Below are 17,519 nucleotides of genomic sequence, written 5' to 3'. Positions count from 1 at the left end.
GCTAATACTTTGCCCAGTCTAGGTGCTAGTAAGCCCTGCCGTTAGTCAGAAAACCCTTCTCCTTATTCCTTGGCGGCCGGCCTCACGCCCTAGGAAAAACTTCTCCCATTTGTCTTTCCCCAGTCACTAGGTATTTTCTGCCCGCCTGTTAATTCTAGGATTTCCCATTATGTCTTGGTAGGGCTCCGTTAAGTGTTATGTGTCTATACACTTTATTTCCCCTTTGTGTCCTGACTGTTATACCTAGTTCTAATTACATTTCATCTGCCATTAGGTTTCTGCAGAACGTGTTTTCCATGTCACTAGGCTAAGCGGTACATTTTAAGTTAAATATTAGTACTCAGACATGGACATGTTACATTTGTTAATTCCTACTTATATTATTTACATGTTCTGCAGAATTTAATTTACTAATAAATTAAGCTCCCAAAACTGCCTGTGTCATTTTCCCCCCTGATCAGAAAACGCAAATCCTGGTCTGAAACTCTCCCTGGACAGATGTAATAGGACCCATTATCCCCACACCAGAAAAAAATATCTCTTTGATATCCCCAGAGTCAAACTTAATCTGTGTAAACACTCTATGCAAATAAAGGGACCCAGTGTATGGAATTCACTCCCTAATGAATTGAAAAGCTGTCCAACTTTTGCGTCATTCAAAAACAAAACTAAAAAGTACCTAATCTCATCTGCATATTTTTTTTTACCTTGTTGCTTTAAAATTGCAGTGTATCTATTGCTACCCAATCTCCCTATCTTTATATACCCATTCCGAACATCTTTACCATTGTGATCATTGCTGTCTTCTTATATGTGCTATCAATCTGCTGTACGGTGTCTGTTAATCTTGTTTAAATTACCAATCAAGTTGTCAATGTAATCAACCAGAGCTTTAATATACCAATGTGCTTTAATATACTTACTGTTCTCTCTCATCTCATTTTTTTTCTTGCAATGTATCTGTTATCATTTTAATAATTCTGCTTGAATTTACCTACTTAATATTGTCTGTTAGATAAAGGACCTGCCCGAAACGCTGCGCGTACTATTGGCTTTACAAGATTGTAAATACTATGCTATGTATTCTCTCTAACCCAATATACCTTCTTGTATATAAATAAATAAATAAAAATAAATAAATAAATAGTTTTTTAGTTTAGTTCATTTATTATGCACCCCATACCCATCTTGTGGGCGGTAGTGGAAAGGGTTACAGAGGCACATAATGGGCTCAGAGACTGAACCCCACAATTCATTTAGCTAAGCAAGTTACAATCTTGATGAGCTAGTTACAAAATTCAATATAAGTCATCACATCAACAATGGGTTCGAGATCGACCTCAAGTACAGGTTCTAAATTAAGCAACTGACATATGTGGAGAGCTAGTGTCAAAATTTATATGTTTGTCCTGCACACCGCCCCCCATCCAGTGGGCAGCGGTGGATAGGTTACAATCACTTAGTTACTACCTACAGTTAGCAAACTGGGGATATTTGGCTAAAATTTCTGGTAGCAGATCATTTTGAATGAAATATTGACACATCGCTGGAACATTGGTTATAGAATTGTCTCTAAATTCACGTATCTTTTCGCACTCCATCACACAGTGACGGAGGGTGTGCGAATAATTTTGTTGACACAGTTTACATTTGGTCAGGTCTACATCAGCAGATAATGAGAATTCCCAGAGATACTTGTAACCGAGTCTAAGCCGAGCAGTAGTAACATCTAGAAGTCTGCTGATTTTATTGGATGATCCATAGATGTGTGGCTCCTCTTGCATGATAGTATGATGATAGATGGAATTACTGGTGTCAATTTCACTTTGCCTCAGATCTACAAGATCTTGTTGAAGTTCTCGGTGTACAGCTGCTCTCAGATTGCTCATTGACAATCCAAGGTTACACTCAACGGCTCCTTTAAAGGCAGATTCTTTGGCTAACTTATCAGCTCTATCAAATAAATAAATAAATAAATAAATAAATAGTATTAAGAAGAGCTTTGTTTCTCTCATTAGGATAATGCGTTTGGAGCGAGTATTTTTTTTTTTTTTTTTTTTTTTTTTTTTTTTATATATATATATATATATATATATATATATATATATATATATATATATATATATATATATATATATATATATATATATATATATATATATATATATATATATATATATATATATATATATATATATATATATATATATATATATATGACTTCCTGACGTTGTAAAAAGACTGGGCTGAATAGTGAGGTCTGTCAGTGAGGGGAAGTTGACTGTGTGGGGGAGGAAGGTAGGTGGGTGGCGTGAGGTAAGTGGGTAATGGTGACCTTTGACCTCAGTTCATGTGCAAGAGGTCTGAGTACTGGTGGTGGACGGAGCCTCAGGTGAAAGTGAGAGAGAGAGAGAGAGAGAGAGAGAGAGAGAGAGAGAGAGAGAGAGAGAGAGAGAGAGAGAGAGAGAGAGAGAGAGAGAGAGAGAGAGAGAGAGATATAGACGTCATATATATATATATATATATATATATATATATATATATATATATATATATATATATATATATATATATATATATATATATATATATATATATATATATATATATATATATATATATATATATATATATATATATATATATATATATATATATATATATATATATATATTTATATATATATATATATATATATATATATATATATATATATATATATATATATATATATATATATATATATAAGTACACATTTTACTGTTGCGTTAAACAGAGGCTACAGTTAAGGAATTGCGCCCAGTAAATCCTCCCCGGCCAGGATACGAACCCATGACACATATATTATTGGGATACACATATATATATATTGGGAACCCAATATATTATTGGGATAATCTACTCGCTACATGATTTAACATCTTTGATTGTGTATGTGCTAAGTATTGCATGGTGATCACTAATTAATTCTTCCTAAGCTTGTTAAAAAAAATAATTTGTTTTTACTTTGGACAATAAAATAGGTTTTGTCTTGAATCGTATTAAAATGTATATTTCTCTAATGAAATGAAAGATACTAATAAATATATATGTTATATAATTCATTTGTTTTAAATTTTAAGTAATAAGTAGAAAATTATCTTAGTGAAATAAGAGAGTTATGTTCCTGAGTAAAAGTTGTGAGTTAGCTGGAGTGGTTTGTTTACTTCCTGTGTTATGAGTCCAGCTGACTCGGGTGACTGCCTCTCGTTACCTCCACTCTTCTCCCCACCTCTCCGCTTCTAAAGCTTTCATGTTAGTACAGGATATTGTTTAACCATATTCTTTTGGTGAGTGTTATTTATCCTGTGTAACTTTAACTCCAGTCTCTGCATGTAGAAAAGATGTCAAGTGGAGGGTAATCTATGTGTTTTCAAGGTTTTGTGTGATGACCTTGACAGATTTCAAATGAACTTAAAAAGTCGTCAGTTTTAACTTTAATTTTGTGCAATATATCTGGATTTATTCACATTTAGATATAATATCGTAAATTTGAAGACGGGCCACATGGGTAAGGAAGACACTGTGTAGGGCATATAATACAGGCAGCAGCACTACACCGGAACAGCTGTAAAAGAAGCTGATATATCTTTGTAGGTGGAATATATGTTCTCAAATTTTTCATAAGGTAAGTTTTTTGTTTAGTAAGGTATTCTAGCTGCTTGTGTTTGGGGTTTATTGGGTTTGCCATGTAGTGAGAGTATCAATGGGTGCTAGATGTATCATTTGAAGAAATAGCAGTGTGACCTAATTAACAAGCCCTATTGTAACCTTTTTTATTGGTGTGTGTGGTTTGCATGAAGGTTTTTGTGTTATATGACTGCACAGTCAGTGCTGTGTAGTAGAATGTATCAAATGTCATATCACTAGTCAGATTAGACATGAGTGTTGTAAGCTTAAGATTATGCTTAATGTGAGTACATGGCAGTTATGGGTTCTATGACTGTACTAGAGTATTGCTGTTCTTGCTGTTGGAACATTCTTAGTGTGACAGTATGTAAGTATATACATACATACCCGGTTGATACCTGGTTGATGGGGTTCTGGGAGTTCTTCTACTCCCCAAGCCCGGCCTGAGGCCAGGCTTGGCTTGTGAGAGCTTGGTCCACCAGGCTGTTGCTTGGAGAGGCCCGCAGGCCCACATACCCCACCACAGCCCGGTTGGTCTGGCACTCCTTGGAGGAAACAGTCTAGTTTTCTCTTGAAGATGTCCACGGTTGTTCCGGCAATACTACTGCAGAACATGTTAATGAAGCGGCTATAACTTGTATATTTAACAACTGCATAACATAGGCATGTATAACTTTGAGTACACTACCTCAACGTAAGTGAACCCCGTAATAACATTAATACAGTACTGTATGCTTATTGCCGGGAACTAATTAAATCAAGATCTGCAGAACACCGAATACTTATTATCTATGAGTAAAAGTAAGGCAAATGCATAACATATTTGTCATGGAGAATCGGGGCATTTACAGTAGCATATATTGGCCTAAACACGTAACATTTAATAATGCCCCTGTCCAAGCGACCCGAAAAGACATTAATATAAATTCATAACGAATTGGTACTAAATTAACCAGTACATGCAAAATATACATAGAGGGCAAAATTAACATTACTCCTACAAGTCAGAGTAAGTAGCTGCGGACAGCGGAACACTTGGGGGCCGGCGCTGCACCCCCACTCCGCAAGGCCAGCAGGCCGGACCCCTCCTCCCCCCGAAGGGCGAGTGCTGTCAGCGTGGAGGGGGGCGATGACTTCTTGCCTGACATAGGGGGGCCGTGCCACCAGGAAGGGCGTCGCTGCGAGTTCTGCGTCACAGGCATTGTGGTGTTTGCCTTGTCTGCATCCACATCCATGCCCGTACACCCATTACCTCTGCCGTTAAAAAAACAGTCGGGATTTCCTGAACTGAAAAAAGGTACAGAGTTGGGCATACGTGGCTGATGCTGCTAGGTAAGCAGCATCCGGGAAGTGACCAATGGAGCACCACCTGGTTCATGTGTAGGCAAGGCGGGCGACGTGGTGTTCGTGAAGTGGGCATACTACTGCATGAGTGCTGCGCGTGCTGTGCACCGCCACGCCAGGTTGTCCTCGTGGGTGTCGTCGTCGCTGTATCCCTCCCTCGCAGAGGCTAGCCCAGCAAGGCTGGCCCCAGGGCGGGTTAGTAGATCCTGCGGTCGCCCACCCGTGCAGTCCGTCTAGAGTGTTCCTCGGGCGCCATCCAATGTTTGCTGTCCATCAAGTGTTCCCCGGTGGTCTGTAGTCATTCTGGAAATACTAAGGCAGTAAGGGTTGGCAGGAATGGGCATGTGGCATAAGTAGGACAGTGTGGAGAAGCAAGGGCCTCCAGAAGACTTGCTTAGGGAAGAAAATAGTCCACAGCAAGTAATTAATGCCCAGTAAGTGCATTGCAGTTAAACAATAAGTAATGGTGAAAGGACAACCTCTTCGACAAGAACAGAGATACAGGAACCAGCAACAAAGGGGAAAAGGAGCTCTGTACATATAGAATAACAAATAGCAGGTAAAATAGCACGCGTTGTGGAAGCTGTAGCTAAATCAAAGCGATAGTAGAGGCATAGATAACTGCATTAAAGTACTGGGAGGAGTTGCCGCATGAATGCCGTTAATTGCGAGAAGTGATTCCGGGAATAGATTCATTAGCTGATGGCTATAAAATTCGCCCCAGCAATCGGGCCCAAAGTTTAAAATAAGATTCAGAACGCAGCGTAGCTGTGTTAGAGTGTGTGTACCCAGAATGCTGGGTACTTGCACTGCGTGCCTGCAGGTGAGGAGCATGCAAGGACTAAACTCGGACATGTGTGAAATTAAACGACCCCCCCCCCCAAACCATCCGAACAGGGCTACTTGCAAGAGGAGAAATGCAATAATTGCCAAGTAATGTATGTTAAATAGTAATGATAATAAATTAAATAACGTATAATAAATAAAGCACTGATGGTGCAGTTAATCAATAAAATGTGCAATATCACAGTTGGGGGCCCGACCTACACCTGAAAGCCACTGCTGGCGGTTTAGTCTGGAACAAAACGCATGGAAGTGAAGCTGTGTGTAACTGACAATTATGGTTAAAGCCTGAATAATAAACGGATAGAGTAGAGGCAAGTCCGCGGGACCAATGGATGTCGGCTTCTAGAAGAGAACTAAGGGGGTGCTATTGTGCTCATCCTTAGTGGCAGGATCTGAAGGCAAGAAGTGGGTGGGCTACCTTAAACCGACAACACCAGGGACGTAAACTGCAATGCCCAGGCGGTCAAGCCGAAGTGATTGAACAGTTTTTGGGAAAAGAACACTCTAGGGGTAATTTGAGTGATGACAGTCAGATAACACTCCCCAGTCGAGGACACCACGGGTAAGGCAGACTGCAACCAACGCTAAGCTGTGGGTAAATGCCTATAGTGGTACCTTGGAATAAGAGTATCCCTGAATACGAGTTTTTCGGAATACGAGCAGTATTTGCTCGGAAAATGTGCCTCGGAAGGCGAGTTTGTTGATACGTGTACAGGCCGATCTAGCGCTTGGTGATACGGCGATCGTCGCCTCTCGCCCCTCAGTTTACCAGTGTCTCGCGCCCAGTGACTATCCCTCGTCAAATCTTCACCCGGATTTTCAGTGTTTTGTTGGATTTTTGGTCATTTGACCATAAAAGTTGTTATTATATATCTCGCCATGGGTCCAAAGAAAGCCAGTGGTAAGGTTTAACCTAAGAAAATAGTGTGGCGTTTCGGGCGATAGAGTGGCAAAATAGTGCGGCGTTTCGGGCGATATAGTGGCAACACTGAAAAGTGTATACTCTTTTTCACTGTCCTGACTTAATTTTCAATGTACGTATTTCATTTTTGTACCAATGTGTTTGCAATAGAATGTTCTAGAAGAACATAAGTATAAAATGTCACACAAGGATGCGTTAGACCGGCACCAAATAAAAAACTACGTTGATTACACTTGTCGCGTCAACAATACAATGGTCTTACCTCGATGGTGCAATGCTATGCCATTCTCCCAAATAGGCTATGGGCCTATTAGAGAAAACGGAAATTTCATGGCGGACATTTTCAAACTATCCCAAAGTCGATCCCATAACAAATAGAGTTTATAGAAATATTTTTACTCGTGAGCGAGTCCGCTGTGCGACAACACAAAAAGTCGTAACGATCTCGAGCGACGTGATAACGCTAAAGTGTTAAGGAAATGTGTGAAGTATGGGAAGAATTGCAAAGTTTTGTTGAAAAAACTCGCCCAGATAAAGCTGTAGCAGGCCGTTGCATTGACCTTTTAAATGACAATGTGATGTCGTACTACAGACAAGTGTTGAAATGTAGGGAAAAAAAAAGTGTCTTAAGACAGATTCTTAGTAAGACAAGCAAGTCTTAGTGGTATGCAGGCAAAACGTGCCAGTGTGTGCACACCAGTGAAGTCCTCACTGCCTGATGTTATAATAGAAGGGGACTCCCCTTCCAAACAGTAACACCTCTTCTCCTCCCTCCTCCTCACCATCTTCCATACGCCAACAGCAAGGTAAGTAATAACTTTAACATAGTTTTGTAGGTTTATTTAGATGAATTAGGTATAAAATTTAGTTTGAAGTGGGGTTTCTGGGGGAAGCCCCGTCTGCTCCCCGGAGCTATCCCAGGCTGATATGCTAATGTCAGACTTTGGCATCAGTCATGTGTATGGAGTTCTTAGGCCTAGAAGCCCCCGTGTGGTTGAAAGCATTCTATGTCTGCCATCGACCGGAACAGACACCCAGAAAGGTAAGCGCCTCAAAACACACCCCTATTCTGGTTAAAATTGCTACCAAAAGCCGAACTAATGGATAGAACTCCCCAACAGAAAAACAAGCAAACTAGTGTGACGTCACACACCGCCGCGCCACTGTCTACACAACTCCCCCCTCCCCGGGAGAGGGAAGGGGGAGCCCCAGACCCTCCATGCCGGCTACCCACACCTCAGTTCTTGAGGCTGATGCTATAGGCGAAGGTCGTGTGCTCTGGCTCCAGTGTCGCTACAGCACTGTGCTTTGCGTGTGGTGTTTGTTTTTGTGGGTGCGAGAGCCAGGAGTTATCTTCAGTACTCGGGCTGCATGCGCCTAGGGCTGCCTTGCCTAGGTGCCCTGTAAGTACTGCCCTTGGGGCCACCTTCCACAGGCTCCTTGGGGTCTGCCTCTGCTGGTCCGTTTTACCTTTTCGGTCGCCTGTTGGGCTCTTGGATGTTCTGTTCTCCCTTGTTACTGGCAGGTAAGAGGCAGTTTGCACTGGTAGGGGTGCAGGGTGCTGCACAGCTTGTATTCCCGACATAGCGGCCGGCTCTGTTCCTTGGGGTTCGCTGTCCTCTTGCGGGGTTTTGTTTTTCTTTTTGTTTTTGCCTGGTGGGGGGTTCTGTTCTATTCTTTCATTAGTTTTTGCCCTTCCATGGTTCTCTTCGGTGGCGCCCCCTGCTAGGTCCCCGTAAGTGTACACGTCCCTGGGGTACAGCTATAGAAGTTCGCTTCGTAGTTTTGAGCGCCGGTTAGCAGCGCCCTGCCTGGAACTACCTGAGCGCGAGTCCTCTTAATTTAAAGTAAATGCTCAGGACCCTGGGAATCCCCTAGGGGGCGCATGGGTTCGATGGATGCGACCCCGGAGTCCCCGCTCGCTGTGTGCGTGTTTGAGGGTTGCTCGGTCCCCTTGTCTCAGGGTGACCCTCATTGTTTTTGGACTTTGCCATGCTGCCTGTTGGGTCAGTCATACTTTCGACCTCGAGTCCTGTGAGTGTTGCTGCTTGCTTGTGACTCAATTTACCCAATCCTCTGATGATTCTCTTCGGGTACAGGAGGCGCGTGCATTGCAGTCTAGGTTTCGTCTGTTGCAACGCGCTCGGTTGGTTGCTCACCCGGATGCCCCGGGGCTGCCCCGCTTTGCTTTTCGAGACCCGGACTTGGGGGGGTGAGGTCACTTCGATCCTGGTTCAGTCTGCACCTCCTCGTCCTTCCCCTTCTGTTCGTTCTGGTCCCCCCCCCCCCCCCCCTGCTTCCGGCCCCGAAGCATCTGAGGGTTTCGGGGTCAGAGCAGGGGTTACTTGATCTCGAGACTCGGGCAGCTTCGGGGGGTGCTCCTTCCGGGGGGGGGGGCTCCTTCTGGGTCTGACCAGTGGGGCCCCCTTCCTCCAGCTTTTCCGGCTGCTCCGTCCTTGTCTTGTGGGGTCGGGGCTTGGGGAGAGGACTCGGCCTCGGGTCCTGTGGTGAAGGACCTCGAGGCTGGGGAAGGGCTGACTTGGGGGGCCTTGGGCCCCGCTGGACCCCGTCTGGGTTTTTCTTCCCTCTGAGCGGGGCTTATTGTTACAAGGAGTGGGGTTTTCTTTTCCTCCCTCTGCGTACGAGTTGGATTTGGTGTCGGCCCCTCCCCGGGTTCGGTTCTGTGTTCTCCCGGGTACGTCGGTTCCGTCTTTCTGGAGGTTTTCGGCTTATTGCATCCAACCTGGTGTGGTGCGGGTGGCCTTTGCAGCTTACCTCTTGCATGACCCGAATTATGCCTCGGAAATGGATCCATCCGAGTTCAGGTTTGGGACTTCGTTCCCTTTCTGGCTCCGTTACAAGGTTCCGGAGTCGTCCTGGCTAGCGGACTGCCCCTTGTTTGTTCTGGATTCCTGGCATTCCTTCTGTTGTTCCTGCACGCTGGAGTGGCGGGAAGCTTCCACAGTGCTTCAGGTTTTCCTGGGGGGCGAGCTTGAGTACCTGAATGAGTGTTTGTTTGCCCCTGCCCTTCCCCGCGATTCAGCTCCATGTGCAGGTTCCCACCCTTTTGGCGGCGCTCATTTGACTTTGACTTGTGCGCCCGGGGCTTTTTGGTGTTCGGCCATGCGGTTCTTTTCCCTCCTAGAGCTGTCCTCGGATTGGCTCGTGGAGGATGTGAGGACGCTTTGGTCCATCCCGGGGTCCGGCACCTTGTCCTCGGCTGCGCGTTCGTTGCCTGCCTTGTTGAAGCTGTTCACGCCGATTTTGCGGGATGCGGTTTCCCTGTTTTATGCTTCCTGTCTCGCGTGTCGGCAGACAGTGCTGGGTTCCTCCGTGGAATCTGCTTGGGCTCTGGCTCTTAAGCGTTCTTCACCTTTTTGTCCTCTTCTGTTTGAGGAGTCAGCCGTGGCGTAGTTTATTCAGGCTGCGTCGGCGGCTTGTCGTCCGATGTCGGACTTGTTGGTTTTCCGGGGGTCCCGGGGTGGGTCTTCCTGGAAGGGTCGTGCCTGGGCTTGGGGTTCCTCTCGTCGTGGTAGGCCTCTGGTGTCAGGTTTGGGTTCGGCTCCTACTACGGACCCTCCCTCGTCTGGTCGGGGAGGTGTTCGCTCTGTGTGGGGTTCTGGGTCTCGTAAGGGTCGCTGGCCCTTTCGCGGTTTGCCCTATTGATGGGGCGATGGGGGGAGCGGCTTGCGCTGTTCGCCCTCTCCTGGTCCCACAATTCGTGGGCCTTTCGGGGTGTGTCCGGCAGCCTGCGCAGCCTTTGGGTGGCCCCCCCTTGGGGGGGTCGGGGCTGTCAGGGCAGGTTTCTTCCCCTGCGCTCTGTCAAGTCTTCTTGGAGTTGGTACGCTTGGGCGTCGTCGAAATGGCGTCATCGAAACGACGTCGTCCCTCAGATGGGTTTCCCGTCTGTTTTCGGTTCCGAAACGGGACTGCGTGGACCTGCAGTTCATTTTGGACTTGTCCCATCTGAACCCCTGGGTTCATTGCCCCTCTTTTCGGATGACTACGCTGTCTCAGGTTCGGCTCTTCTTGGAGCCGGGCGCTTGGATGGTGTCCCTGGACCTCCGGGACACTTATTGGCATGTCCCGATTCATCCACGGTTCAGGGACTGGCTCGGTTTTGTTGTGGGGCATCTGAGTTACCGCTTTCGTTATCTCCCATTCGGGTAGAACCTGGCACCTCGCGTGTTCACGCGCCTTACTCGGGTTGTGGTGGCGCGTTTGCATGTCCTAGGTGTTCGGGTGTTGGGCTACCTTGACGACTGGCTGGTTTGGGCTCCCAAACGGTTAGCTTGCTTGCTAGCCAGGGATTTGGTTCTTTCCCAGCTCGCCGGGTTCGGGTTCTTGGTGAACTGGAGGAAGTCCCATCTGGTTCCCTCTCAGGTTCGGACTTGGCTGGGTTTCGTTTGGGACTCTCGAACCGCCTCCTTGTCTCTCCCTCCGGAGTCTCTCCTGCGGCTGCAGTCCCGCCTTCGTCTGTTTCTGGTGGGCCCTCGGGTCACCCGGCGGTTGCTCGAGGGGCTGTTCGAGAGCCTGAACTTCGCGATGGTGGTCTATCCGCCGGGTCAGGTTTGGCTGCGTCGGCTGTTCTGGTTCCTTCGGGGTTCCCCCTTCCACCTCTCTCGCGATCGCAGAGTTCGACCCCTGGGGGCCTTGCGCCGGTTGCTGCGTCACCGGCTTCCTCTTCGGGTTTTTCGGGGTTCAGTGCCTTGGCGCCTACCCGAGCCCTCACTCGATGTGTACTCGGATGCGTCGTCTCTCGGCTGGGGTTTTGTGACCAGTGCTCACCAGGCTGGCCAGGGGTGTTGGGTCCGTCCTTTCGTTGAGCTCACAGCACGGTGCGAGAGTTCGCGGCAGTGTGGTTCGCTCTTGGGAGGATTCGGGTGGCCCGCTGATCGACGATTCGGCTCCATTCGGACTGCTCTCCAGTGGTTCATTGCCTGAACCGCGGGGGTTCGATGCGATCCTTGTCTCTTTGGGGTTGGTCGCTTTGGGTGACTCGTCTGCTGAGTTCTCGGGGTTTGGCTCTCCTGGTGGTTCACGTACAGGGCGTGTCCAACGTCTTGGCCGACGCCTTGTCTCGCTTTGTTCCCCTCTCCACTGAGTGGATGGTCGACGACGAGTCCTTCCATTGGCTTTGCCAGACGTCCGGGCGCCCCGAGGTGGACCTCTTTGCGTCAGCGTGGTCATGGCGTCTTCCCATGTATGCGGCGCCCTTCCCCGACCGCGAGGCTGTCGGGGTCGATGCCTTTCGGATAGACTGGTCGAGGTGGGGGTTCCTGTACCTCTTTCCCCCAGTTCGGCTGTTGCTCCAGGTCCTGACTTGCTTAGAGACTTACCAGGGGAGAGTTGTCCTTCTGGCCCTATGGTGGCCGGCCCAGCCTTGGTTTCAGGCGCTGGTTGCTCAGTGTCCGAACCCGAGGGTTTTTCCGTGGCTCCGCCTCTTTCAGCAGATCGGGCCGGTACGTCACGTGGCTGGTTCAATCTTCTCGTCGAGTCCTGGCGTATGGGAGCCGGTCGGCCGAGCGGACAGCACGCGGGACTTGTGATCCTGTGGTCCTGGGTTCGATCCCAGGCGCCGGCGAGAAACAATGGGCAGAGTTTCTTTCACCCTATGCCCCTGTTACCTAGCAGTAAAATAGGTACCTGGGTGTTAGTCAGCTGTCACGGGCTGCTTCCTGGGGGTGGAGGCCTGGTCGAGGACCGGACCGCGGGCACACTAAAGCCCCGAAATCATCTCAAGATAACTTCAAGATGGGTTTTTTGACTCGAGTTTATCATCATCTCTATGGTGATCAGGTGGCCTCCTTGTAGGTGTCCCACCTGCGGGCTTCTTCTCGGCGGCAGTATGAAGTTTCCTGGCGGTCCTTCTGTTTCTTTTTGCGTCTTCGTCGTGTTTGTTCCTTGTCTGTACGGGTGGTCTTGTCCTTTCTCTCATGGTTGTTTCGGGACCGTCATCTTATGCCTAACACTGTCGCCTCGTATCGTGTGGCACTGGCGGAGCCGCTTCACCTTGCCTTCGGTATCGATGTTACGTCTGCGCCGTTTCGCAAGCTGTCTCATGCATTGTTTCACCTCCGGCCTGCTCATGCCCCGCCTTAGCTGTCCTGGTCTTTGGACAGAGTGCTCGCTTTCCTTTCGTCTCCTCGTTTCATTGTGGCCCCTTCGGTCCAGGATTGTTTTTCCAAGGCTCTTTTCTTGTTGGCTTTGGCCTCTGGGGGTCGGGTCGGGGAGCTTCATGCTCTCCTCTGGCGCAGGGGTTTCTGCTCTTTTGGTCGTGGTGATTGTTTTGTTTGCTTGCAGCCATCTCCTTCTTTTCTGGCAAAGAATGAGACTGCTGCGTTCCGGAGGGGTCCGTGGGTGGTTGATGCTTGGTTGGTCAGGTCGGGGGTGCATCATGTTTTGTGTCCGGTTGCGGCACTTCGCCGTTATTTGTGCGCCATGGCTTCTGTGTCCGGGGATGCGCTGTGGGTTGATCCGGTTTCCCTTCTTCCCTGTTCGTGGGTTCGGGTCTCCCAGGTCGTCCGTAGGGTTATTAAGTCCAGCCAGCCTGTGGTCTATCCCCGTGCGCATGACGTTCGTAAGTTCGCGGCTCTTGCTGCCGTCTTTGGGAATATGTCTTGGTCTGATATTCGGGCGCGGGGATTTTGGCGGTCGAACAGGGGCCTGGCTGCTCATTACCTTGTGAATGTCCCTGGGCCTCGTCGGGCCTGTGTTACTTTGGGTTGGCGGTTGCAGCCAGTTGTCTCGGCTTCGAGTTGAGGAGTGAGCGACGACCGCCTCCCGGGTAAGTCCCTCTTTTTCCGTCTGTGGGTAGTTAGCTCCGGGGAGCCGACGGGGCTCCCCCCAGAAAACCAGCGTTGAATGTAATGAAATGCCATTTTCTGGGTGAGTCCCGGAGGCTCCCCGGCATCCCTCTCTCCCTTCGGTCGGCGTTTTTTTTCGCGTTTTTGACATCCATCAAGAACCGAGGTGTGGGTAGCTGGTGTGGAGGGTCTGGGGCCTCCCCCTACCCCCTCCCGGGGAGGGGGGAGCTGCGCAGACAGCGGCGCGGTGGCGTGTGATGTCACACTAGTTTGCTTGTTTTTCTGTTGGGGAGTTCTATCCACTAGTTCGGCTTTTGGTAGCAATTTTAACTGAATAGGGGTTTATTTTGAGGCGCTTACCTTTCTGGGAGCCTGTTCCGGTCGATGGCAGACATAGAATGCTTCCAACCACATGGGGGGCGTCTATAAGCCATTGCTCCCCTTGCCTCTCCAACCCGTTCTCGCAAATTCGTAAAGTCAATATTGACTTATTAACTACGTGCATAGGTGATATACTAAACATAATAGATACCCTTAAAAAGATTCATAGAAAACACCAACCTTACCTAACCTTGTTAGTATCTTAAGATAAGCATCTTATTGCTTCGTAATTACAATTATTACTTAACCTATACCTATTATAGGTTAGGTAATAATTGTAATTACGAAGCAATAAGATGCTTATCTTAAAATACTAAATAGGTTAGGTAAGGTCGGTGTTTTCTATGAATCTTTTTAAGGGTATCTATTATGTTAAGTATGTCACCTATGCACATATTTAATAAGTCAATATTGACTTATTAAATTTGCGAAAACGGGTTGGCCTCTCTGAGGGGTCCCGGTTCTGGCTGTGGTCCCCGGTAGGCCTAAGAACTCCATACACATGACTGATGCCAAAGTCTGACATTAGCATATCAGCCTGGGATAGCTCCGGGGAGCCTCCGGGACTCACCCAGAAAATGGCATTTCATTACATTAAACGCTGGTTTTTTGGGGTAGTCAGGAACAGATTAATTTATTTTCCATTATTTCTTATGGGGAAATTAGCTTCGGAATACGAGCTGTCTCCAGGAACGGATTAAACTCTTAAACCGAGGTACCACTTTATTGCCTATTATTGATAAGCCCGAGGCTAGACAGGGTACATAAGCAGGATCCTAAGGAAAGGGGGCAAAAACGTGGGATGAATGGGAAGCGGTCGGCTGAAACGGAGTCAGGTGGGAGCAGGCCGGACCACGCCCTCCTCCTTGTCCCAGAGGGTGTGGGTGTTCCCCTCCACGTCGTTTCTGTGGAGAAGGGGGGGGGGTAGCGTAAGTGAAAACCAGGTATGGTGGTGCAAGGAAAAATCTTGAATCGACAACGTACTTTCACTGTAAATCGTATAAAGCGTTATAAACAGGAATAAACTCCCTGCCGGTAGTGGGGGTGGCATGGCGCCCCGCATGTAGCATGCCCGTGGAAGGAAAATGGAACGGCCATGTTCAACAGCATGTAGTCCAAGAAAAAAGGGGGACAAGGCAGCTCCAGGCCCGTCCTGTAACACGTCATTAAGGTAATGAAGTAAAAGGCATCATTAAAATTCAGTAGCTGAAATGAAGCATTAAGAGTCCCATGAATACATTAAAGTATTCGCGGGGGAGAGACAGGAGGGCAGGGATGTTGTGAATACCCATGTCTGGAAGGAAGTCCCTCAGAGAGGAAATTAAATTAACAAATTTTCTATTCTTTTTATTCCAGCGTAGTTGAGGCAGTTGATAGTGGTAAGGATTATGATGTTGTATACCTTGACTTTAGCAAAGCTTTTGATACAGTGTCACGTGCAAGACTGATTAAAATTAAAGGCTCATGGTATTGGGGGGTGCGATTAAGTTGGATTAGGGCATGGCTGTTCCAGAGGGAACAGAGTTAGTATAAATGGGGTTAAGTCAGAGTGGGATAATGTTGTTACTGGAGTGCCTCAAGGCTTTGTCCTGGGACCTCTGTTGTTTTATATATATAAATGATTTGAATTCAGGTTTCATTCAACCAGAAAAGGACAAGGCTGGAAACAAAGAAAATAACCCCTAGGAACAAAAGAACATAGAAAAGGCAAAGCCACACTAAAAGAGCTACAGAAAGACAAGGAGAGGAGAGAAAACTCAGTCTTAAATACAGATCAAGACGAAGGAGCATAAATAGCCTGGATGTGAAAAATGCCCAAGACAATAAGCGAAATGGATGCAATGAACTATTGATACTAAATGCTGTTGCCAACAACAGAGGCACTGCCAAGCCCTAACAACACGAGGAGACAGTAATCACGCTGAAAGACGTGATTTCCTTTTTCCACATTTGGGAGGGGTCTTCGGTTTGGGCATCTCATGTGAGTGGCAGCATGATCAAAATCCCATGTTACCCGAGTTGCCACCTCATGTCTTTTATAATTGTGTGTTATAAAATAAACCATGTACAGTACAGTATTGTTGTGCTAATCAATATTTTGCAATCTTCCTCCAACTGAGGGTTCACTGTATAGCACATTCTTTACATGGGGTACAGTAGGTAGACCTGTAATGAAGTTGAGGTTATGGTGTCTCTTATATAGAATATGCACATTTGTTAAATAATTATGTGTTTTATTTTTGTGTGACGCATGGTTAAATTTATGTTTTATGTTTTTGTTAGATTGTAAGAGTAAATTAAAATTGTCCGTAGTTACTTTTAAGGCAATACTAACACACATAACATCTGTTACTGTACTAGTTATAATTTCATTAACTGCATGTTCATAAAGATGTCCCCTTTTCAGAATCGTGCAAAAATGACCTCTAAGAAATCCTCGGATGCAAGTAAACGAGAGGTACTAACAAAAAGTTGTAGTGCATGCGCTTGCAATAACTGGTGGTGGTGATTAGGGCTTTCAGTATTTATAGATACAATATTAATAAATATTGTACTTTTAACCTTATTGCTGTTATACAATATCAAGCTGCTTTAGACATCTGGATATCTTTTGAATTTTCTTCAGTTAGTTTCTATAATATTTTATAGTGCAGTTCTAAGCCATGCTAGTGAGTGTGTTAGTTATTTAATTTCTGCCATGTTATTGTTGTATTGAATAGTTTTCGAGTTTGGAGCTACTTAAGTTTATAAATACTTTGCTTGTTCATTACTTTCTCTTATTCATGCTATGAGGTTAACCATGTAGGCTTCTTAGAAAAGCAGAAACTAGTATATATTTTATACCTGATACCCCAGAGCAGAGTACGCAGTAATTAATAGTACTCTTCTAAAATTTTCAGTTTGTCTTCACATTGTATAAACCTTCAGTAGACATAGTAATACATGCATGAAAATATTTGTCTTTATTGCTCACATAATGTTTCGTTACTGATAGGGTAGACTAATGCCTCTTCATTAGAGAAAGAAATGTGGTAATTTGTAAACCAGTCCGTGTGTTCTTTGGGACCTTGTTTTCAAAAGAACTTTCCTTGTGAGAGGAGCTACAAACAAAAAATCTCAGCCCTATCTGAATCTACTATTTTAGTCTGTTCTATTTTTTATGCCCTCATGGGACTTTTCCTGTGTGTGTATTCCTCAACTTTTTCATTCCATGATGATGGTTCCTAACCCCATCACTCTTGCCTCTAGCAGATAACTTTTGCAAATTCTTGCAATCATTGCAAACCACATTTATGAGGCAATGTGTGTGTGTGCAGATTTGGGGGACATGCTATCAGTTAACGTGTAGCTAGTTTTTAATTGTTCTGCTCTCTAAGCTTACGTTACTTTACGGTTATCTTGCGATGATTCCGGGACTTAGCATTTCCATGACCCGGTTCTCGACCAGGGCTCCTGCCTACAGTATTTAAATGTTAGGCTTTGCCAATGATTTCCTGATCTTTGAGGACTTTAGACTACATGGTTTCAATATCATGGTTACAATAATACCG

At 46.3% G+C, this 17,519-nt stretch overlaps 1 protein-coding gene across 2 annotated transcripts in view; it reads left to right on the top strand.

Moving 5' to 3' along the window:
• Window positions 1-3,179: 3,179 nt before the first annotated feature.
• The window catches only part of LOC138349711 (inhibitor of nuclear factor kappa-B kinase subunit epsilon-like), a 139,923-nt gene continuing 125,583 nt past the window's right edge, over window positions 3,180-17,519 (top strand). The window contains exons 1-2 of one of the 2 annotated variants that reach the window (XM_069315591.1): window positions 3,182-3,294; window positions 16,376-16,426. In XM_069315591.1, the coding sequence (XP_069171692.1) occupies window positions 16,388-16,426 (39 nt within the window). In that variant the 5' untranslated portion in view covers window positions 3,182-3,294; window positions 16,376-16,387. Of the gene's footprint in view, window positions 3,295-16,375; window positions 16,427-17,519 lie in introns of both variants that reach the window. The other variant, XM_069315592.1, reaches the window with a different exon arrangement.

Source organism: Procambarus clarkii, chromosome 81 (assembly GCF_040958095.1).
Source record: "Procambarus clarkii isolate CNS0578487 chromosome 81, FALCON_Pclarkii_2.0, whole genome shotgun sequence".
NCBI lineage: Eukaryota > Metazoa > Arthropoda > Malacostraca > Decapoda > Cambaridae > Procambarus > Procambarus clarkii.
The sequence above is the reverse complement of the archived record's forward strand: the minus strand, read 5'-3'. Positions and strand labels throughout refer to the sequence as shown.